This window comes from Hylobates moloch, unplaced genomic scaffold (genome assembly GCF_009828535.3).
Source record: "Hylobates moloch isolate HMO894 unplaced genomic scaffold, HMol_V3 SCAFFOLD_18, whole genome shotgun sequence".
NCBI classification, from domain to species: Eukaryota; Metazoa; Chordata; class Mammalia; order Primates; family Hylobatidae; genus Hylobates; species Hylobates moloch.
Genome location: NW_026652293.1, coordinates 79,895,122 through 79,919,859, shown reverse-complemented (window position 1 = coordinate 79,919,859; position 24,738 = coordinate 79,895,122). Strand labels below are relative to the sequence as shown.

The 24,738-nt window shown below is 46.5% G+C and overlaps 1 protein-coding gene across 2 annotated transcripts in view; it reads right to left on the bottom strand.

The window, feature by feature from the left end:
- The window catches only part of NLRP3 (NLR family pyrin domain containing 3), a 42,225-nt gene extending 17,782 nt beyond the window's left edge, over window positions 1–24,443 (bottom strand). Inside the window, exons 1-6 of one of the 2 annotated variants that reach the window (XM_032136995.2) lie at window positions 24,166–24,443; window positions 23,075–23,150; window positions 9,572–9,633; window positions 8,780–9,100; window positions 4,517–4,636; window positions 2,267–4,019 (exon numbers count right to left, since the gene is read on the bottom strand). In XM_032136995.2, the coding sequence (XP_031992886.1) occupies window positions 2,267–4,019; window positions 4,517–4,636; window positions 8,780–9,062 (2,156 nt within the window). In that variant the 5' untranslated portion in view covers window positions 9,063–9,100; window positions 9,572–9,633; window positions 23,075–23,150; window positions 24,166–24,443. The remainder of the gene's footprint in view (window positions 1–2,266; window positions 4,020–4,516; window positions 4,637–8,779; window positions 9,101–9,571; window positions 9,634–23,074; window positions 23,151–24,165) is intronic. The other variant, XM_058430876.1, reaches the window with a different exon arrangement.
- Window positions 24,444–24,738: the final 295 nt, after the last annotated feature.

Sequence of the window (24,738 nt, the reverse complement as noted above, 5' to 3'; positions counted from 1 at the left end):
GGTGAAACCCTCTCTCTACTAAAAATACAAAAATTAATTGGGTGTGGTAGCATGAGCCTGTAATCCCAGCTATTAGGGAGGCTGAGGCAGGAGAATCACTTGAACCTGGGAGGTAGAAGTTGCAGTGAGCCAAGATCATGCCACAGCACTCCAGCCTGGGCAACAGAGCGAGACTTCATCTCAAAAAAAAAAAAAAAAAATCGCAAGCCCAGGCCACATCCATGGAAATAAAATCAGAATCTCTGAGGTGGAACCAGATGAATTTTAAAAAAATTTTTTTTAGATGAAACCCAAGTTGGAATGCAATGGCATGATCATAGCTCACTGCAGCCTCAAACTCCTTGGCTCAAGCAATCCTCTTGCCTCAGCCTCCCAAGTAGCTGAGGTTACAGGCACGCGTCACTGCGTCCAGCTATATGGATCTTTTTTAAAGGTCCAGGTGACTCCAACATGCAGTCACGTCTTTGCTTTTGTTTTCTGTAGAGACGTGCTCTCACTTTGCTGCTGAGGAAGGACTTGAATTCCTGGCTTCAAGCAATCCCCTCATCTTGGCCTCCCAAAAACCTAGGATTACAGGCAAGAGCCACTGCACCCACACGTGCAGCCACCTTTGAATCACCTGCAGCTCTCCTTCAAATGCAAAGTCTAGCTCTCTAGGTCTAAGACTGGGTCCACAATCCTGCATTTCTAACAGATGCTCGGGCTTCTGGTTCTCAGAAGGGACTGGAACATACAAAGCAAGGCCCTGCCCTCAGAGGAGGGCAGCTGCCGTCTAGAAAGACGGGTGCTGTGCCCCCTACCAGGGCTCCAGTCAGAGTCTGTCTTCAGAGGAAGGCAGGCGCCATCTAGAAAGACGTGTTTTGTTACGGCAGACTGATGGATAAAGACAACTGTCTTCTTTCCAGTCACTCGGAACTGTTTGCTGCTGTAGAAGCCGTACCCTGCTTTCCCACACCTGCCCTCTCTCTAAACACCGTAAGCCCCCAGCCTGGCTGCCCCTTGCCTTCTCTCATTCTCTCACTGCCCATCCTCTGGAAGCTGGCTGAGCGGGTACACCCATGCCCTGCTGGTCAACAGGTTTGTCCCCTTGTGCTTTGGATACTCTGCAAGTTTCCTTGTCAGAGCCCGTGACCCCCTCCCCAACATCTGCACTTGTTTCCGGACTGTCCCACAGCCAGACCTCAAGTCCCTGTGACCAGGACTTCACCACCACTGCGGCCCTGTGGGCAGTTAGTCCTTCATGGCCAAACCATGACTAGGAAGGTGGTCCTGGTCGTGGTAATGTCAAGGGATCGAGAAAGCTGAAACTCATTGTTGCCCATGGAAGGGCCGAGCCTCCTGTTTCCCTTAATTTTGCCCCATGTCAAGTGTCTTCTATCCAGGTTAAACTCACACATCACAGGGTGGCCACCTTCCTGCAACCGCTGTGGGTGGTCCTTCTGTAGGAGGCACTGAACAATAAACCCAGAAGGGACTCAGAAGCCAGGCGACTCAACCTCTTCATTGCACAGACTTGGCCACTAGCTTCCAACCACCCAGCAAGTGTGTGAACAGACCCAAAAATAGGGGCTTTTGGCAATGCCCAGTACAGAGCAACATGGGGGCTTAGAAGGAGGGTCTCCACGTTTCTGCTCTATTTCCCTTGATTTACCTTCATCATGTTTTTTTCCAAGGAACCTGTGTCTCTCTCCACTGTCACCTGCACACACTTTTTCTCAGACTGCAGTCGTGACTTGGCTCATACCAGTCTTCAGTGCCAGAATTCCTTTAATTTCTTCTCTATGCACCCAGGTCCCACCATTCCTTAAAGGAGGCTTAGATTGCATGTTTCTAAGAAACATCCCCCCAGCCTCCAGCTCTGAGGCCCTCCGTCCCCTCGCTCCTGGGACACAGACTCTCTGGCATTGTTCTGCCCCACAGACATTGGCTGACTCTTAGGCACTAGCGCTCCAAGTAGCTTACAAGCAATTTCAGTTGACAAATATTCGTAGGCAATCCTACATCCCACTTAATACCTTGTGCTAAATTGGCATTCCCCAAACATTTGTTCCTTGTTTTATTGTTTTTTTTCCTCATCCAATGTATCTACCTACCATACGTCAACCTTTGCTCATGAAGGGGTCTAAAACAGATGGTGGTGGCATTATGATGTAACGGTGGCAACTGTATTTGGAAGATAGTTGAAAAGAGATGAGAGAGGAGGCAAGCACCAAGAAGAAGCTGGCGAGGAAGCAAGAAGAAGCCCCTGGAAGTCGAGTGTCCTTACCCATGGGAACAGGCAGCATGAGAGGAGCCCGGGAGGACACACTGCACTATATCAAGGTGTCGGCCTTCCTTTTCCTCCTCCTCTTCCTCCTTGGGCATGTTATGGAGAAACCCCAGGGACAGTGACTCCACCCGATGACAGTTCTCAATGCAAAAGGAAGAAACCACGTGGTCCATTCTGGTGGAGAGATTGATCTCAATCTTGGGGAAATAGTCCATGGCCCTTTGCACGAAGTCCTCCTCCTGCATCTCATACAAACAGTAGAACAGTTCCAGCTGGCTGGGCTGGATCTGCAGCTTCTTGGCTTTGGCTTTCACTTCAATCCATTTCAGCAGCTCCAGCCTGATTTGCTGAGAGATCTTGCAACTTAATTTCTTCTCCAAGTAGGAGGTCCTCTCCTGGTTTACCAGGCCAAAGAGGAAACGTACAACAAAAATCAAATACCCCTTTTCGAATTTGCCATAGTTTTCCAGAAGGACGGTCACATCTCGGCTGGGAAGCTTCAAACGACTCCCTGGAAGGTTCGTCCTTCCTTCCTTTTCCTCTTCCAGCAGGTAGTACATGGCGGCAAAGAACTCCTGGAAAGTCATGTGGATGAAGCTGTAGAACTTCTCACAGTCCACTTCCTTCTGGAACAGGTTCATCCTCAGGAAAGCAGACACATCCGCCTTCTGCAGCCCATGATTCCTGAGGTCGGACTCCTCAAATAGGATTTTCTGGTTCCAGATTCCATCTGCAGCCAAAGAGCAGAGCCCCCAGAGGTGGGCGCAGAGGCGGTGCTCCTGGCTCCCTCCCCGGGGCTGCAGCAAGCTGGAAAGGAAGAAGACGTACACCGCAGTGGTGGTCTTGGATGTCTGGGCAAGGCTCTTGCCACTCTCCATCTGCTGTTTCAGTCCAGTGCACACGATCCAGCAGACCAGGGGGATGAAGCACATGGTGAAGAGGACCTCATTCTCCTGAATCAGACTGAAGGCTGCCCTGGCTTGGGCCTCATCAGAGAAGTACTTGAAGAAGTACTCTTTCCTTTTGGCCTCAGAGAAACCCAGGATCTCCACATGCCGAGGATGGTCCAGCAAGTGCTGCAGTTTCTCCAGGGCCACAGGTCTCGTGGTGATGAGCAGAGAGGCCTCGGGAAGCAGCTTCTTTCTGATGAGGCTACTCAGGAGAATGTCTCCCCGCTCGGCCTTCTGCCAGTCAGTGCAGAGCGGTCCTATGTGCTCATCAAAGGCACCTTGCAGCTCGTCGAAGCCATCCATGAGGAAGAGGATTCTGGAGGGTTTTCTCACGATCTTGTGGATGGGTGGGTTTGGGTCGGGGCAGCAGCTCATGATCAGGTCCCCCAGGCTCCTCTGTGTCACAAGGCTCACCTCCCGACAGTGGATATAGAACAGATAGTCAAACCTGTCTTGGTAGAGCGTCCCCGACGCCCAGTCCAACATAATCTTCCTGGCCAGGATTGTTTTCCCAATCCCTGCTGCTCCCTGGAACACCACGGTGTGCACAGGCTCAGAGTGCTCATCATCGGGGTCAAACAGCAACTCCATCTTAATGGGACTCACGGGGCTCTCACACATCTTGGTCTTGCCGATGGCCAGAAGCTCCTGCTCCCTCTCCTGCTGGCTCCGGTGCTCCTTGATGAGGCGCAGTCGTGTGTAGCGTTTGTTGAGGCTCACACGCTCACCCAGACGGGCATTCCTGTCTTCGATGCACTGGAATCTGCTTCTCACGTACTTTCTGTACTTCTTACAGTAATCTACGGCAAAGACAGGAAGTTAGGGGGAAAGCCCACACACATCCACCTGAGATGCGCTCTCAACAGGGGCCTGTCATCAGAAATGAGTGGTAACCGGAATGGAGAAACGGAAGGGGCAGCTCCTCTCCACTGGGTAGGAAAGGTGCCGAGAATCTCTGGTGTCAAGTTTTTAAGATACACAGTTTAGCAGAAGGCCCGTCTGTATGTGCAGCCACCAGCCCAAAGATCCTTTGAATCAATCTTATTCCTTTAAGTAATCTGCATCCCATGCCTTATCAAACTTGAAACGCTTAATCACCCCCACTGGCTCTGGGACTGCAAGAGCCACACAAACCTGAATCTGTTTCTTCAACTGACAATGGATTTCCTGAGACAGGCCTTTGCATCCCAAAGGGCAGGAACCTATAGTAAGGCCAAGTTACCCAGCTGCTCAGCTTCACAGAGCCTCCTGAACCAGGTCTTAAAACTCAACTAGAAGCACCACCCCAGTTGCTTACCTTTCTTCTGTTTACAAATAGAGATTCTCGAAAGGTACTCCAGTAAACCCACCCACTCCTCTTCAATGCTGTCTTCCTGGCATATCACGGCGGGATTAGAAATACGTGCGTTATCTGAACCTAAAAGGGGAAAAAAAGTTGTCAAAACCCAGAACTATTATCACAGAGGATGCAATTGAAACCTGGCCTAATATTTGGCATCAGAGAAGAGACTCCAAACATCCCCCAGATCAAAACATGGCTCTGAGTTGCGGAGGACAGGTGTCCAGTCAAAAGTCTAGTTGGGAGCACTTCTGCACTCCTAGTTTCAAAACAACTTCTGCATGTGTTCCCACTGTCCTCAGTCTCAGAATCTCTTCCTCAGGCCTGGAAATCAATCAGCAAACATGCGAAACAGGCTAAGTTTCTTTTACCGTCGTTTGCTTTTGCCTGCCTCTGGCAGCCTGACTGTGAGGGCATCTCCAAGCTCTCCTATATCCCCAACGCGGCCGTGGGCTAAGAAAGGTCACCCTTCCCTGACCCCAGTTCCCTGCAATCCATTTCACACACATCTTCTATTGTCAAGTCTAGATGCCCAGTTCTTCAAGAGTGAGAATGACCAGTCTGTTTCATGCCTAATCTGGTGGCTGGGAATCCTGGCTGACTTTAGAATCACCCAGAAAGCTTTGAAAATATGGACTTCAGGACTCCACACCCAGACGTTCTTTTTCAGTCTCTCTGAGGTGAGGCCCAGGAACCATCACATACTAAAAGCTCCCAGGTGATTCCAGCATGCATCTGTGTTGAGAATCACAAATCCAACCAGTCACTAGATAGCATATCTTCAGAAGGCGTTCTATAGGAGAAATTCAGGTTAGGTGAAACAAGAGTTAGTCACTAGGGGAAATACATAAGACAGATAACTTCAGGTGGGCAGGAATCTACGAGTAACATAAATGATTTTTTTTTTTTTTTTGAGACAGGGCCTCACTCTATTGCCCAGGCTGGAGTGCAGTAACACAGTCACGGCTCCCTGCAGCCTCAACCTCCTGGGCTCAAGTGATCCTCCCACCTCAGCCTCCAGAACAGCTGGGACTACTGACACGTGCCAGCACGCCCAACTAATTTCTGCATTGTTTGTAGAGACACGTTCTCACTATGTTGCCCAGGCTGGTCTCAAACTCCTGGGCTCAAGCAATCCTCCCATCTTGGCCTCCTGAAGTGCTGGGATTACAGGCATAAGCCACCGTGCCTAGCCCATAAAAGACCTCTGACAGCTGTCTACTTGCTAACCATATCACAAAACAAAATCCAAACAATCTATGCCAAAACCAAAACCTCATTCTTGTTTTTTTTTTTTTTTTTTAAGAGACAGAGTCTTGCTTTGTTCCCTAGGCTGGAGGGCAGTGGCATGGTCATAGCTCACTCCAGCCTGGAACTCCTGAGCTCAAGTGATGCACCCACTTCAGCCACCTGAGTAACTGGGACTCAGGTAGGAGCCATCACAGTAGATTAGCCAAAGTCTATTACCTAAAACCTAACCCCACCCCAGGAAACAAACAAACAAACTTCTAACCCTAGTTATAACTTTTCTGCCTCAAAATCCAGATATGGAAGCAAAGATGGTATAGTGGTTAAGAGCTGGGCTTTGATCAAAGACATGCCCTGCTTTTTACCTCAGCTCTGGTTATGGCTGGAAATAAGCCATGGACCAGTTAGAATCTCTTCCAGGCTCACTTCATTCACTTGCAGAAGGGATAATACCAGAAGCTATTTCATGGGGTTCTTGAATGTGCCATAAATTCCATAAACACTGCGTAGCAAAGTACTTCTACAGTTGTGATTATGACACTTTCATTTGGGTATGTGAGTATATAAGTACTGACACAATGATAATTGCTTTATTTATTTATTTAGAGATGAGGTTTCACTATGTTGCCCAGGCTGGTTTTGAACTCCTGGGCTCAAGCGATCCTCCCACCTTAGCCTCCTGAATAGCTGGGACTACAGCTGACAGCCATTGCAGCAATTGGTTTCTGACCTCCCCTGGCTGCACACTCCTGTCTGTTTCCCCAGTGTCATTACACCCACACTGCTGCCCTGCCTTAACATGTGTCTCCCTATCCACCGACTCATTTGTAGTCCTCCTTCCCATCACTACCAGCTCTACATCATCATCCTGCAATACTCTGCCCTTCTCTGAGCCCTACATTTGCCTAGAACACAAGACAAAAGAAAGAACATTATCCCCAATGTGTACATGGGGATTAAGAGAATTTCTTTTACATTCCAATTCCCAAAGTGGTGGTGAAAGGAAAGGCTTCTGCCACAAACTCCACGGTTCTTCAAGGAGAGAGGCTGCCCTTTGGGCCATAGGAAGCAGAGGCCCGAGCCTGCTGACCACACAGCAGACACTGGACAAAACGTGTGGTCTGAGAAGCTGGATGGAGAACTGGAGGCAGGTCCAGGCACTGCTGAGATTCAGATAAAGAGGGACGAATCATGGCAGGTGCCCAGGGGGCAGGTACAATCTGCATTGGCTTTTTAAAGGGGTTAGAGAAAGCAAACAGTTTGCCTCCACCTTCTCATAGCACCACCATGAGAGGGGAAAAGAGGAAGAAACGAAGACAATACAAGAAATTTTTTTTTTGAAACAGAGTCTTGCTCTTTAGCCCAGGCTGGAGTGCAGTGCTGCAATCTCAGCTCACTGCGACCTCCACTCCCCGGGTTCAAGCGATTCTCCTACCTCAGCCTCCTGAGTAGCTGGGATTACAGGCGCCCACCACCACGCCGGGCTAATTTTTTTTGTATTTTTAGTAGAGATGGGGTTTTGCCGTGTTGGCCAGGCTGGTGTTGAACTCCTGACCTCAGGTGATCCACCCACCTCAGCCTCACAAAGTGCTGGAATTACAGGCATGAGCCACCATGCCCGGCCAAGAAATGATTTTTAAAAAAAATCATACTAACTTCTGTGCATCAAAGGATACAGTTAACCGAATGAAAAGACAACCCACAGAATGGGAGACAATATTTGTAAATCATATATCTGATATGGGGTTAATATCTAGACTATATAAAGAACTCCTACAAGGCAACAACAAAAGCCAAACCTGGTCTCAAAATGAAAAAAGAACTTGAACAGAACTTTCTCTGAAGAAGCTCTATAAACGGCCAACAAGCACGTGAAAAGGTGCTCAGCACCACTTATCATTAGGGAAACGGAAACCAAAACTGCGGTGAGATGCCACCTCACACTCATTAGAATGGCTACTATAAAAAAGAAAAAATAAATAAAAATAACGTGTTCTTAGGATATGGAGAAATTGGAACCCTTGTGTGCTGTTGGTGGGAAACGGTGCAGATGGTATCTAAAACAGTAGAGCAGTTCTTCAAAATATTTAACAGAATTACCATATGATTCAGAAATTTCACTTCTGAGTATATACCCTAAAGAATTCAAAGCAGGGTCTTGAAGAGATATTTGTGCACCAACACTCATAACAGCATTAACAATAACAAAAAGGTAGAAGTAATCTAGGTGTCCATCAACAGATAACTAAACAAAATTTGGTATATGCGTACCATGGAGTATTTATACAGTCTTTTTTAAAGGAAGGGAATTCTGACACATGCTACAACACAGTTGAACCCTGAGGACATTATGCTGAGTGAAATAAACTACTCATAAAGGAAAAAATGCTGTATGTTTCCACTTATATGAGGTACCCAGAGTAGTAAGATTCACAGAGATGGCAAATAGAATGGTGGTTACCAGGGCTGGGAGAATGAGGCAATGGGGAGTTATTGTTCAACAGGTGAGGAGTTTCAGTTTTGCAAGATGAAAACAGTTCTGGAGATTGGTTGCACAATGTGAGTGTACCTAACACTACTGAACTGTACATTTAAAAATTATGGCCGGGTGCGGTGGCTCACACCTGTAATCCCAGCACTTTGCGAGGCCGAGGCGGGTGGATCACCTAAGGTCGGGAGTTTGAGACCAACCTGACCAACATGGAGAAACTCCATCTCTACTAAAAATACAAAATTAGCCGGGTGTGGAGGCACAATGCCTGTTGTCCCAGCTACTTGGGAGGCTCAGGCAGGAGAATCACTTGAACCCAGGAGATGGAGGTTGCAGTGAGCTGAGATTGCACCATTGCACTCCAGCCTGGGCAACAAGAGCAACTCTGTCTCAAAAAATATATATATATATATTTAGATGGAAAATTGTACATTATGTGCACTTTGCCACAATTTTTTTTTTAAAGTCTTCCTTCCACTCACCCCACTTCGGCTCATCTCTTTTTGCTTTCTCATAAAGGTCTCTCCTGTTGATCGCAGCGAAGATCCACACGGCCATGGCCCACGCCTTCTCCTCCCCATTGAAGTCGATCATTAGTGTGGCTAGATCCACATGGTCTGCCTTCTCTGTCTGCCCCCTCGGGAGGGGGATGCAGCCCTTCTGAGGAGGGTAGTCCTCTAAGTGCATCTTAAATTTCTTCAAGTCCACATCCTCCAGGTCCTCCAGATACCTGGCCAGCTTGCAGCGGGTGCTTGCCATCTTCATCTGCAGCTGTTTTCAGGGTCCTTAGGCTTCGGTCCACACTAAGATAGCAGGCAGTGAACACGGCATACGGATGAGTCTTTTTTAAAGTCTCCACTTTGAAAGATATAAATTATCAAAAACTCAGCAAACAGAAAGAAAAAAATGTCACATGACTGTAACAAGTCATAATCTTTAATTTTGAAAAGTTAGCCAAGGCCGGGCACGGTGGCTCACGCCTGTAATCCCAGCACTTCGGGAGGCCGAGGCAGGCAGATCACCTGAGCTGAGGAGTTCAAGACCAGGCTGGCCAACATGGCAAAACTGTGTCTCTACTAGAAATACAAAAATTAGCTGGGTGTGGTGGTGGGCGCCTGTAATCCCAGCTACTCAGGAAGTTGAGGTAGGAGAATTGATTGAACCCGGGAGGTGGCGGTTGCAGTGAGCCAAGATCACGCCACTGCACTCCAGCCTGGGCGACACAGAGAGACTCCGTCTCAAAAAAAAAAAAAAAAGGTTAGACAAATGCTTACCAGAAAGTTCTCCTGTTGGCTCGATCCAGGAGTGTGTCCTGAGCCATGGAAGAAAGGTTTCCCTATGGAGGGAAAAATATGTAAACAAATCCATAAACAGGATTGTATTACAGTTTACGGTGAACAACCACTTCATGATGCCATCTTGACACATCAGCAAGAAAATTTTTGTCCCGTTGATTACGGGGCTATGACATTGGACAAACTCTTCACTATTCCTCAACTTCAGTTTCCTCATCTACAAAATGAGAAAGCAGAAGAGAACGTTTTCAGTTCCTCCAAACTGAAGGCTCTGGCTCTTTGCTTCTGTTTTCATGAGGGATGAGAGACAATAGAAGGAGAAAGCCAGAAGGTGAGTAACTGTGTTGATAACAGAGCAGGACATGGCTAGGGAGAGAGGAGAGAGAACATAAAAGCTTGCAGAGGAGGGGACAGTCTTTGACTGCACTTCTATCAACCAGTGGATTGAAGTGAGATGAAACTGGGAGTGCATAATGGAGAATTAAAAAAACGTACATCCCTGTAATCCCAGCACTTTGGGAGGCCGAGGTGGGCGGATCACCTGAGGTCAGGAGTTGGAGACCAGCCTGACCAAACAACATGGAGAAACCCTGTCTCTACTAAAAATACAAAAATTAGCCGGGCATGGTACCAGGCACCTGTAATCCCAGCTACTCGGGAGGCTGAGGCAGGAGAATCGCTTGAACCCAGGAGGCGGAGGTTGCAATGAGCCAAGATCATGCCACTGCACTCCAGCCTGGGCAATAAGAGCAAAACTCCATCTCAAAAAATAAAATAAAATAAAATACATACATCCTTTAATGTCTCCTTGCAAAATTCTCAATTGTTATCATTATAATTCACATTAATTTAGAGCTTTCCACAGGCTAGGCACTCACTATGTTTTTCCCCATCTAACCTGCACAGAGCTCTACGAGGTGCACCTATTCCTAGCCCCATTTTATAGATGCATAAACTGAGTCTTAGGGGGACTAAGAAGCCTGCCAAGGGGTTTGGAACCAGGAAGGAACAGAGCCAGGATTTTGATCAGAGATATGAGACCATGTCTTCCACCACTTGTTTCAGTCAGACAAAGACAAAGACAACAAAATAGATGACTAAAAGACACACTTCCCCAGCATTTATCACAGGTATATCACTGCAGTGTTCACCAACATAGTCTTCCCAACTAGACTTTGAGTTCCACAAAAACTAGCAGTCACCTGCTGTATCTTTAGATCTTCCATATCTCCTAGAGTTTGGATGGATGAGCAAGTTGGCTTTGTCTGGAATTGTTCCCTCCTTGATCCCTTGATTATACTGTATTTGGCAAAGCACCTCAACCTAAAGCCACAAATAACACTAAAGGGAGGGAGAGAACCTGGAAAACAGTGGAGCCCTCCAAACTGGAATTTCTGTGACTGCAGTTCAATGTCAAGACGCCTCAGACTCCCTCATCTCTCCCGTCCCATCTCCATTCCTGCCTATCTACTCCTCACCTCCTGAGCCTCGCAAACTCAGCCCTGTGCATCCTGAGGTGACTGCTCTCCAGACAGCCCTATTAGCTCTGCAGACCCTCCCAGCTCCTGCCCCTTCAGTCCTCCCATCCACATCAGGATTCTGCCTTTCTTCTGTGCTCCTTCCACCCTAACACCAGCACAATCATCTGCTGTCCTTTGGTTTTTAAGGAGGTTCGTTTCCTTCTATGTATCCCATCCATCTTCTCCCCGGGAGGGATACTGGGCAAATCTGCTGAAGTCATGTGTGTAAACTATGGTTGCTGCCCCTGTCCTCCCCTCTTCCCCCCTCCACATACACACACAGGCACTTGCACACGTAGAGCCCAAATAATGATAAAAGAACATTCCAGAAATGCGGTTGAAGCACAAACTTGGAGACTAGCAGAAGAAATTCCTAGTGCATTAACCAGGACAAGTTCTGCCCTCTGAACACAACCTCCCCCACTGCTCTCCCGGTCCTGTCGCCTACCCTGCCCCGCGGAGCTGGACTTACCCAGATGCCAGCCTCAGGGACAGCTAGAGAGGAAATGCAATGAATTTATAGCAGTCGCAGCCCCAGAAGGGGCAGGAAGGATGTGGTCTCCACTTCTCCACTTACATCATAGCAGAGGCAAAGAGACTAATGGTTAATCACATAGCTGGATTTTCCAAATGGGATCAACAATGTTGTCAAAACCGTGTCTGGGTTCCATACTGGGGTTCACCTTGCTCTCCTCTGAGGCACCCCACAGAAGCAGCATGGGAGGCCAGTATAAGATGGGGCTGGGGGTCAAATTGGCAGTGCTGAATGGGTGTTGCCTCTGACACTGCCCACTGCAACGGCTCCACTGACAGCGAGGGAAGTGAAACTAAGGACGTGCCATGCCAGTGAGTACAGAATCCAGAGCATGACCTGACCCAGCCTTCGAACTCCAGAGCCCATGCCCTGTCCTCTCACAGCAAGGTGGCTGGAAGGCAGTGCGGGTTCTCTCCAACATGTTCTACTTTTAAAGCACAAATTTTACTCCCTGACTTATTGACTCACCTGTTCCACTAACACGGAGCGGCTGGTGTGTGCCAGACATGCACACAAAGCCTCCCCTTGAGTAGCTTGAGGAGAGACACACACAGACCTACCCTGCAGCTCATGAGACGGCCGCAGGACCACAGCCTGGCAAAGGCACAAGCTCAACAAAGCTTGGTGGGCGAGAGGCACTCGCTCAGCCTCTGGGTGAGTGAAAAGGACGAGCACCCAGTTCAGTGGAGGGATGTCAGCAAATGACTGGGTCTCTCTGTGCCTCATACCTGTAAAATGGTGACAATAATCGCCTGCTACTTCTTTAGATCTTCCAAATCTCCCAGACTCAGGATGGATGAACAAGTGGCTTTGCTTGGAATTGCTCCCTCCTTGATCCCTTCATTTTTTTTTTTTTTTTTTTTTTTTGAGACGGAGTCTCGCTTTTTCACCCAGGCTGGAATGCAGTGGCGCAATCTCGGCTCACTGCAAGCTCCGCCTCCCGGGTTCACGCCATTCTCCTGCCTCAGCCTCTCCGAGTAGCTGGGACTACAGGCGCCCGCCACCACGCCCGGCTAATTTTTTGTATTTTTAGTAGAGACGGGGTTTCACCGTGGTCTCGATCTCCTGACCTCGTGACCCTCCCGCCTCGGCCTCCCAAAGTGCTGGGATTACAAGCGTGAGCCACCGCACCCGGCCTTGATCCCTTCATTATACTGCATTTGACCAAGCACTACATCAACCCAAATAATGGTACCTATCCTAGAAGGCTGTCAGAAAACGCTGAGTGAATGGCTAAACGTGAGGCCTTTAAAACAGAGCCTGGCCCAGAGAAGCTAGAATAAGCAGTTGGTTCCAATGACCACCACCTTTCTACAGAATTGCAGAGAGAATGCTCTACAAGATGAGAGAGGCATCTAGTCCTGCTTAGGGGCATGACAGCAGACCTGAGTCTCCATGAGTGTCATGGAGGTGAAAGGTGTCATTCAGGGCTGGGGCCAAGGCAGGAGCAGCAAAAACTCCAGGTGCTGAAGCTAGAGAGAAAGCAGACCAAATACGCTCCAAAAGAAAGGAGCTCAGGCTGGGTGCAGTGGCTCATGCCTGTAATCCCAGCACGTTGAGAGGCCAAGGCAGGCAGATCACGAAGTAGGAGTTTGAGACCAGCCTGGCCAACATGACAAAACCCCGTCTCTACTAAAAATACAAAAAAAAATAGCTAGGCATGGTGGCGGGCACCTGTAATCCCAGCTACTCAGGAAGCTGAGGCAGGAGAATCACTTGAACCTGGGAGGTGGAGGCTGCAGTGAGCTGAGATTGTGCCACTGCACTCCAGCCTGGGTGACAAGAGCAAGACTCCATTTCAAAAAAAAAAAGGAGCTCATCGGCTGAACCTGGGATCTTTTTGTTTTTGTTTGTTTTGTCAAGTTAATTTAGGTACAATTCATATGCAGTAAAAATTCATGCCTTTATAAAAACAGACCCATATACCAATGGAACAGAAATAAATTCAAGTATATGCAGTCAACTAATTCTTTGACAAGGTCACCAAGAAGACACAATGGGGAAAGAACAATCTCTTCAATAAAGATGTTGGCTATAGAAGTGTGGGGAAAAAAAAAAAAAAAACCAAGAAAAAAATCAAGAAAAATATAAGATTTTGAAAAATAAAGCTTTTGGTAAAACTGGATTTCCACAGGCAAAAGAATAAAACTTGACACACACAAAAACCAACTCAAAATGGATTAAAGATCTAAACATAAGATCTCCTAGAAGAAAAGAGAGAAGAAGACAGGCATGGTGGCTCATGCCTGTGATCCCAGCACTCTGGGAGGCCGAGGCAGGAGGATCACTTGAGGCCAGAAGTTCACTATCAGCCTAGGCAACAAAGTGAGACTTTGTCTCTACAAAATAAAAAAAAAAAAAAATTAGCCAGGCATGGTGGTGTGCACCTGTAGCCCAGCTACTCAGGGGGCTGAGGCAAGAAGATCACTTGAGCCCAGGAATTTGAGGTTACAGTGAGCTGTAATGACACTATTGCGTTCCAGCCTGGGTAACAGAATGAGACCCAATCTCTAAACAAATAAAAAACTAAATATAAAAAACAGAAAACAGAGGAGAAAACTTCTTGATATTAGCCTTGGCATGGATATTTTTAATGTCTCACCAAAAGCAAAGGAACAAAAGTAAAGATAAATAAGTGGGAATACATCAAACTAAAAAGTTCACGTATAGCAAAAGAAACAATCAACAGAGTGAAAAGGCAGCCAACAAATTGGAAGAAAATATTTTTAAGCCATATATCAGATAAGTAGTTAATATCCAAAATATGTAAGGAATTCACACAACTCAAAGCATAAAACAAATAATCTGATTTTAAAAATGAAGAGAGGAACTGAATAGACATTTCTCTAAAGAAGAAACAAAAATGGTCAACACGTATACGAAAAAGTGCTCACATCACTAATCATCAGGGATATGCAAACCAAACCCACAATGAGGTACCACCTCAAACCTGTTAGGATGGCTATTATCAAAACGACAAGAGACAAACATTGGCTGGGGCGTGAAGAACAGGGAACCCTTACACATTGCTGCTGGGAATGCAGACTAGTGCACCCATTGCAGAAAACAATATGGAAGTTTCTAAAGAAATTAAAAATAGAACTACCATATGACCCAGCAGTCCTTCTTCTGAGTGTATATCCAAAGGAAATAAAATCACCACCTCACAAAGATATCTGTGCACTCACGTTCACAGCAGCATTATTCACCATGGTCCAGATAGGCAAACAACCCAAGTGTCTATTGACAGATGAATAAATAAAGAGTTTGGGGCATATATACACAATATTAGTTAGTATTAAAAATTGAGACTCTGCCATTTGTCACAACATAGATGAACCCGGTGGACATTACACAAAGCATAATAAGCCAGGCACAGAAAGACAAACACTACATGATCTCACTTACATGTGGAATCTTAAAAAAAAAAAAAAAAAGTTAGGCCAGGAGTGGTGCCTCACACCTGTAATCCTAGCACTTTGGGAGGCTGAGGTGAGTGGATCACTTGAGCCCAAGAGCTTGAGACCAGTCTGGGCAACACAGTGAGGCTTCATCTCTACCAAAAAAATGAAAAGAAAGAAAGAAAAGGAAAGGAAAGGAAAGGAAAGGAAAGGAAAGGAAAGGAAAGGAAAGGAAAAGAAAAGAAAAGAAAAGAAAAAAGAAAAGAAAGAAAAGAAAAGAGAAGAAAAGGAGGGAGGGAGGGAGGGAGGGAAGGAAGCCGGGTGCAGTGGTGTGCACCTGGCACCCCAGGTACTTGGGAGGCTGGGAGGCTGAGGTGGGAGGATTGCCTGAGTCTGGGAGGTTGAGGCTGCAGTGAGCCGAGATCACACCACTGCACTCCAGCCTGAGTGACAGACCGAGACCCTGTCTCAAAAAAAATAGTTGAATATATAGAAACAGAGCATTACCAGGGGTAAAGGAAATAAAATGATGGTCAAAGGGTACAAAATTTCGGTTATGTAGGATAAATAAGCTGAGAGATCTAACAAAGAGTGTGGGAACGATAGTTAAAAATCTTATAAACCTGAAATTTGCTAAGAGAGATTTTAGATGTTTTTACCACATACAATAAAGATTATTATGTGAGATGGTGGCTATGTTAACTCATGTTAATTTGCTTGACTGCAGCAATCATTTCACTATGTATATCAAACTGCCATGTTATATACCTTAAATATGTACAATAAAATAAATATTTGCACCTTTTTCATGCACAGGTCTGTGAGTGCTCACAAGCATATAGCTACCTACCCACCACCACAACCAAGACACAGAGCACCTGCATCAGCTGCACACTTTCCCCGTGCAGCCTCTGTCCCCACCCACTGTGCTGCCACATAGCCTCTGTCCCCACCCGCAGCCCCGCTTCTTCCACCTGCTAAAGCACTGCCTTTTCCAGAGTGTCACATAAACAGTGTGCAGCCTTTGGTGAGCAAGTCCGCTCACTTCATATGATGCATGTGAGATTCAGATCAGTAGCTCATTCCTTTTTACTGCGGTTAAGTATTTCACGGGATGGATAGGCCACAATTTGGTTTTCTATTCCCTAGGCAAAGGACATGTGGGCTGTTTCCAGTTTTCGGCAATTGTCAATTATGCCACTGTCAATCATGCAGCTGGTGAACTGGCTGCAGTTATGTAAGGACATCAGTCACTTGGGGCAGTGGGAAGTTCATGAGACGCAGATGAGGTTTCCAGCCTTCGCTGCTTTACTCTCCACTGAATGCTGCGACCATTCCGGTGGTCCGACCCCTTGCCTGCCACCCTCACCTCAGCTTTCCTGGGAGGCTCAAATAAAACAATACCTGATCTACAATACATTATTGTAGAGAGGAAAAAATAAATAAAATAATACCTGACAGCAAGATGTAAAGTGTACAGTAGTATTCAAATTGTAGGTCAGGCCAGTTTCAGCAGCTCACACCTGTAATCCCAACGCTTTGGGAGGCTTGAGGCAGGAGGATCACTTGAAGCCAGGAGGCCAAGAGCAGCCTGGGCAACATAGTGAGACCCCATCTCCACAAAAAATAAAAAAATAGACGGATGTGGTGGTGCATGCCTGTAGTACCAGCTACTCAGGACGCTGAGGTGGGAGGATCGCTTGAGCCCGGGAAACAGAGGCTGCAGTGAGCTAGGATTGTGCCACTGCACTCCAGCCTGGGTGACAGAGGGAGACCCTATATTAAAAAAATGCAGATTAAGAATCTTAAAAAGATACTCTAATCATATATAAAAACTTGTCAATGAAAGACAACCATACTCTGTGTGTTATTATGCATTCTGAAAAAATTTTGTTTCAGATTTGGGAATATCAAAATCAACACAAATAAATAAGTCAACTCACAAAAGTAAAATGCGGTGATTTTCCATACATCATTCATGCAAAAAAAACCATAAATAATAATAATTTACTCTTGTACATTTAAGAAAAATAATTGCTTCCATTAAATACCCAAAGCTGACGTAAGCGGACTGGAAGTCACAGCACTGAATTCCAAGCTAAAATTGCAGGAATGATTTCAAGTTGAATACAGCAGAGGAAACAAACAACAAACAAGCAAAAATGTAAACACACGCTGAGCAGTTAAGAGCTGGTGTCAGATCCAGAGGCTAAGGGGAAAAGAAACAGGGCTGGGTCGGTTGTACGGAGACTGGGAAAAGCCCTGTTTTCATGGGCATAAGTGGGTTGAGGAAATATCACAGGAGCTTTCTGAACCCCAAAATCCAGACACAAGACATGGAAGTATAGGTGTGGGGCTGGGCACAGTGGCTCATGCGTGTAATCCCATCACTTTGGGAGGCCAAGGTGGGAGGGTTGCTTGAGCCCTGAAGTTCAAGACCAGCCTGGGAAAGACAGAGACCTCCATCTCTACAAAAGAGAAAATAAAAACAAAATTAGCCAGGTGTGGTGTTGTGTGTCTACAGTCTCAGCTACTTGGGAGGCTGAGACAGGAGAATCGCTTGGGCCCAGGAGTTTACGGCTGCAGTGAGCTATGAGTGCACCACTGTACTCCAGCCTCGGTGACAGAGCGAGACCCTGTCTCAAAAAAAAAAGAAGAAGAAGAAGAAGAAGAAAGTATAGGTGAGGGAACAAGACCTAAAACACTGAAAGTCAAGATTCCACTGGAAAGTCCAAAACAGAGCAGTAAGCTGAGGCAGAAGGATTGTTCGAGCCCAGGAGTTTGAGTCCAGGCCAGGCAACGTAGTGAGAAAAAACAGCAGTAATAATACTGCAGTGCAGCGCTAACCCTGCATATAACCCTCAGCTCAGCTCCCACTGCTCACCACTCCTTTCTCTGTCCAATGATGTGCTGATCACTCCACTGTCAGCCTGGGGAGGAGGTGGTTATCCTTCTCAGTGAGCAACGAGAGATACATTGCTTGCCTGAAGGAGACATTCTCTTAGGCTGCAGAGGCTGGAGCTGCTTTTCATTTGCTCAAAACCACACTGCCCCACACAGTAGCATTTTAAGGGCTGAGTAAGCACACGTGAGGAGTTGCTACTGCAAAGGGGATCCTGCTTGTCAGCCCTGGTCTGACAGTTCTGTCACCTGCAAGGGCACAATAGTATTCTATCAGGTATCAGATATCAGGCAAGTTGGGCTAAGTCTATACATAGACAGGGAGAGATTTTTTAAATATATCACATGATGAACCTGCAGGACACTATGCTAAGTGAAATAAGCCAGGCACAGAAAAACAAATACTGCATGATCAGTCTCACATGTGCACCTTTAAAAGGTCAAATACATGGAAACAAAGTAGAATGCTAGCGACCAGAAGGAGGAAATGGGAGGGATGAATAGGACGAGAGATGTAATGTGCAGCATGAGGACCATAGTTCACAGGATTGTATATTACAAATCTGCTAAGAGAGATTTTAGGTGTTCTTACTATGCTCAAAAAAAAAAACAAAACTGTGAGGCGATGAATATGTTAATTTGCCTGACTGTAGGAATCATTTCACTATGCATATGTGTACCAAAACATCATGTTGTGCACCTTAAATAAATACAACAAAAAGAGAAAAGATAAAATAAAACACATATTTGCACTGACTAGTATATGTGTAGACAAATCAAGAAGATCTATATTTGAACCTCGACACAGGAAATAGGAAAACAGAGAGGACTTATATTTTCTAGACCTTATTCATTTCTGTATTGATTGCCTTTTTTTCCACCAAGCATACATAACTTTGTGATTAAAAAAAGAGAAAAGGAGGCCGGGCACGGTGGCTCATACCTGTAAGCCCAGCACTTTGGGAAGTGGAGGTGGGTGGATCACCTGAGGTCAGGAGTTGGAGACCAGCCTGGCCAAGATAGTGAAACCCCGTCTCTACTAAAAATACAAAAATTAGCCAGGCGTGGTGGTGGTGCACACCTGTAATCCCAGCTACTCAGGAGGCTGAGGCAGGAGAATCGTTTGAACCTGGGGGGCGGAGCTTGCAGTGAGCCGAGATCATGCCACTGCACTCCAGCCTGGGCAACACAGCGAGACTCCGTCTCAAAAAAAATAAAATTAAATAAATAAATAAATAAATAAAGAGAAAAGGAGGTGTTTCCTAGAGCAGATATCAAGTTGGTATGACTTTGGTGGCCTTGGAATAAGATGCTACTGACAATGGGTCTCTCCAGCTTCTTCAACCGCTATCATCACACCAGTTCTCCATGTAGCAATGCTCCCTTTTTAAAATGTCCTCCTTCCCCAATAGGTGCCAATTCTTCCTAAAGTCAGGGCATAAATTGCCTAAGGCTAGGCATGTGCTCTGCCCTGTGAGGCAGCATAGTATTTTAACAGAAGTACAGCAGATGCCATAGGTGATCAGACCAGCAACCATTAGGCACAGAACCTACTAGGATCTAGCAGAGGACAACACACCTCGCGGTCCCGATGTGGCCCACAGAAAGTGTATGCCTGTCAGAGAAAGAAACCTTGCTTCTAAAACAACAAGGAATTGGCACCCAGGTGCCAGGTGAGCAGGCCAGGACATACTCACAAAACGCTGCATGGCTCAGACCCAAGAAAGAAACAGAAGTTTTGGGGATGACTGGGAATCCGAGGAGGCCTGACGCTGGGGTGAGGATGTGGTGCCAGACGCAGCGGAGAAGGAGGCTAGTACCCAAGCTGGTATGGCTTGAATAATGGCGTCCCTCCAAAATTCATGTTAGAGGCCGGGCACGGTGGTGACGGGCACAGGCGTGAGCCTGTAATCCCAGCACTTTGGGAGGCCAAGGCGGGTGGATCACGAGGTCAGGAGATCAAGACCATCCTGGTTAACACGGTGAAACCCCGTCTCTACTAAAAATACAAAAAATTAGCCGGGCGTGGTGGCAGGCGCCTGTAGTCCCAGCTACTCGGGAGGCTGAGGCAGGAGAATGGCGTGAACCTGGGAGGTGGAGCTTGCAGGGAGCCAAGATTGCACCACTGCACTCCAGCCTGGGAGAAAGAGCGAGACTCCGTCTCCATGTTAGAAATTAATCGAGGGACCTGTAACCGACTTTGGGAGGGAGCCCAGGAGTTCAAGACCAGCCTGGGCAATATGGTGAAACCCTGTCTCTATAAAAAATGCAACAATTAGCCAGGTGTGGTGGCGGGCACCTGTGGTCCCCAGCTACTGGGTAGGCTGAGGTAGGAGGATCTTCTGAACCCAGGACGTCAAGGCTTGCAGTGAACCGAGATTGTGTCACTGCACTCCAACCTGGGTGACAGAGGCAAATCCTGTCTCCAAATAAATAAATAAATAAAAATACATAAAAAATTTTAAAAAGAACTTAATCCCCCAAAACAACAGCATTCAGGGGTGTGGTGTTTGTGGGGTAATTGAGTCATGAGGGCTTTGCCCTCACGAATGGGATTCACGCCCTTGTAAAAGGGCTCCGGGTTCCAGGGGGTGCTCTCTCTTGCCTATCTGCCATGGGCCATGTGAGGACATGGCAACAAGGCACCATCTTGGAAGCAGACAGCACTCCTCACTGGGCACCAAGGCCAGTACCTTGATCCTGGACCTCACAGCCTCCAGAGCTCTAAGAAATAAACTTCTGTTCCTTAGAAATTACCCAGTCTCAGGTGTTTTGTTAGTACAAATGGACTAAGACACAAGCCCAAGTGGGGTGATCTCAGGGGTGCTCAGCAAAGGCAGAGATCAGCCCAGAAGCCAGACATCCTCCCCTACCAGAGAGAACAGAAGAGATCGGAGGTGGGGAGTGCCAAAGTATCTGAGGTTACCAAGAAAGAGACTGCATTTCAAACTGAGAGTGACTGGCTGATATTAAAAATGGCAATTTCACTTTCTGTCACCAGAAAAAATGTGACTAGCAGGAAGGGAAAAGTTATGAACAAAGACAAATTGGGTTTCAGAAAGTGCAGTCGTAATATTACTGAGACTTTGTGAGTTCTTGTGAGGAGAAGCGACCTTCTGTTGCTACTGCTGCTCTTCCCTCTTTCCAGGGGTGACTGCTCCTCTGGGGCCTGGAGTGCTGGCACCGAGTCAGCTTCCCCAGCTGAGATGGGTTTTCCTAATGTGTCTATGACCCAAGAGTCCCAGGGGCCCCCAATTCCTGGACCTCTACACTTTCTGAGACACAGACTAAAAAGGGGATGGCCATCAAGAAAAAAGCTGTCAGTTCTTACTTTATGAAAGCCAAGTCCTTCATATAAGCGTGCTATGTAATATGCTTGGAATTGGCTTCTTCATCCCATTTATCTTCTCCTTTTCCTGTATTCATAATCTGATCTCTAGAACCCACCAAGAGTGTTAGAGTCAGAGCCCCTTGTCATGCATCTGCCTTTAAGGAATGCCCCACAATGCTCTCCAATATTTCTGAAAGACACATGCCAAGTTAAAGCAAATCGAGAAGACTTTATTGCAAACTCACAAAGAGAAGGAAAAGAGATAAGTATTCTTCATTACAAAAGTAATAGTATGATTTTGTTTTTTGTTCATTGGTTTGTTTGTTTACTTGAGACAGAGTCCACTCTATTGCCCAGGCTGGAGTGCAATGGCGCAATCTCGGCTCACTGTAATCTCCGCCTCCCGCATTCAAGCAATTCTCCTGCCTCAGCCTCCCGAGTAGCTGGGACTACAGGCACCCGCCACCATGTCCGGCTAATTTTTGTATTTTTAGTAGAGATGGCGTTTCACCATATTGGTCAGGCTGGTCTCCAACTCCTGACCTCAGGTGATCCACCCACCTTGGCCTCCCAAAGTGCTGGGATTATAGGCGTGAGCCACCGCACCCAGCCAATAGCATGATTTTTGTGAGCCGTACACGGCTTGGTTAAAAACCAGTGACTGAGTCACTTATATTTTATTTCATTGCTGAAATATAAACAGTTTCATATATGAGGGAATAAATTCAATCCCACCAAGGTTTTTTTTTTCTTGTTCACAATTTTGGGTGCTTTTAAAAATATTGTCTTCTTCTGAATACATTTTTAGTTGATTCATCTTTATTGTGAGGCATAGACACAAAATCTCAGTGTCACAGTATACTTACATTTCTAAGTTTGTTGCCAAGATGTAAAATCAGGGCTTTTACATGAAGTAGTCAGATTTCAGGTTTCTGTTTAAAACTTAGAATTCTAGAACTAAGTCAACCACCATCCCTTCAACAAACGTGGCACCAGGAGCTTGTGCAGGCTGCCCCACTGAGCATGGACTCAAGTTTTCCACAGTCCCCACCACTCCCTACTACCTCCTACTTTCCATCCACACCTCTCATTTATATTGCCCACTGGAAACTCTAGGAATTGGAATTCACAGCACCTGACTTTCAACCTTATCTTTAAACAAATAAATAATCAAAAAATAAACAATCAAGTTCCTTCATCAGAGATAAGGGACATTTGAGAGCAGTCAGTTATCCGCAGGGAAAAAAAAAAAAAAAAAAAAACGGTTATTTTAGTGCCCCTTGTCCATAACAGGTGGCCATGCCCAAGAGCCAAAAGGTAGAGACAACCCTAGCCTCCCTCAAGAGATGAACGGAAAAACAGCAAGGGCTATACACACACCACGGAATAGTGTAGTTTAAAGAGAATGGAAATTCTGACACACTGCAACATGGACAAACCTTGAGGACATTTGCTGAGTGCAACAGGCCAGTCACCAAGGGACGCACACTGTACGATTCTATGTATAGGAGGTTTCTACAGTAACCAAATTCACAGAAACAAAAAATAGAACCAGGGACCAAAAACAAACGGAGTGGGGGATTGGGGAGAGAGGAATGGGGAATGAGTGTTTCGTGAGTACAGAGTTTCACTTTTGCAAGGTGAAAGCATTCTGGAGATTGGTTGTGCAACAATATGATTATTAAAAGTAAGAAGCTGTATTTCGCTTTACCAGATATACCAATATAAATAATAAATGGACTGAATTCTTGAAATATATTTATAAGCATAGAGAAAAGAATGGAAAATACATACCACTTTTGCCTCCAAGATCACCCCGAAAAGAGGACTGAGTTGGGAGAAGTTTCTGCTTCACACAATTCTGCATCATCTGTTTGTTGCAAATAACATCAGCAATTTGTTAAAAAGTTACAGAAAAAGCTAAAAAGAGTCCTGATAAAGAGGGCAGGGGGAAAGCTCTAGCCCCCCGTGTCATTTCTAAAATCAACTAAGAACAACAAGAAAGAGAAACAGAAAAGGAATCTCCACTTCTATGAAGCCACCACTCAGTGGGGGACTGACCCCCAGGTGCTTGGCACCTGGGACTGGGAAGAGGAGGGACGGGATGAGGGAGACCCTCTGTAGACCTCGGGGGTGGCAAAGAGAATCAAAGTTTTTCCAGGCCTGAAGCACAAACTCGTGGAATACTCAACCCTGAGCCCCGCTCTCTTTGGAACCGCAAGGTCAAGTCCATGGGCGAACCCCGAAACCTCTTTGGACATGGTGAGTGACAGCAGGAAATGGGGAGGAAACACGGATGAACATCTGCCAGAGCAGGTGGTTGTCTGTTCCCAGTGTGGGAGAAACTGCAGGTCGAGACCAGCCTCAGCCATGCTGACACCAGTCACTGAGAAGTGCAAGTTAAATCACCCAAAATCTGTGACATGTAGGTTTTGGTGTGAGTCAAGGAAACTTTCTGTTAGTCTGCAGAGGACTACACCCCACAAAGAGGAGCACAGAGCACAGGATGAAAGCAGGAAGGCAGGACTCACGCTGCCTGCCCTGCCAGCACGTCCCCAGGCCTGGGCCTCGCACTGTTCCAGTGCCCGAAACTCGCTGTCAGTCTGATGACCGATGACGCGGATACATCCTTTGTCAGAACAAGGACTTTAAGTGCATGAAATAAAACGCAGAGATGACAAAGGGAATGGTAAAACATTTTTAAAGTTTGTAATATTTATGCGCCGATTAATCATATCTAGCAGTGGGCCTAATAACTGGCATAATTTGAAAGTGGTGGTGACAGCAACTGACATTTCAGCAAATCTGTAACAATATGAAAGTATCTAATTTCTAATGTGAAAAATGTATAGGACCTACTGATACTAATGGGCTGTGTCACTCACATTCATTAGAGAAAATAAAGAGGAGAACATTCTTCCCATCCAAACTCACAGATCTCCCCTGAATGATATCCACAGACTCCTTGGGGATATTCGCTAGGCCTTCTCCCAACTACTCTCCAGAACAGCGCTGCTCCAGGAAGAATTCCATTATTTCAAGAACAGTGATCAATGTTTTTAAAAGAACCATCACAAAAACTATTAAAGACAATGTCAGAGGAGAAAAGAAAAAGAGGAAAGGCACATGGCAGACAGAAAGATAACGGAGAACACTGAGTGACGACGGTGTGCCACAAAGCAGGCACAACAACGGCTCCCAAAGATGCCCATAGCCTAACCCCTGTAAACCATGAGTACGTGATGTGACGTGGCACTCTCATGACGTGACGCAGCGCTCTCCTGACGTGACGCAGCGCTCTCCTGACGTGGCGCGGCGCTCTCGTTGTGACGTGGCGCGGCGCCCTCGTGACGTGACGTGGCGCGGCGCTCTCGTGACGTGGTGTGGCACTCCATGAAGTGACATGGCCCTCTCATGATGTGACATGGTGCTCTGGTTTGAATGCGCCCCCCACAGTC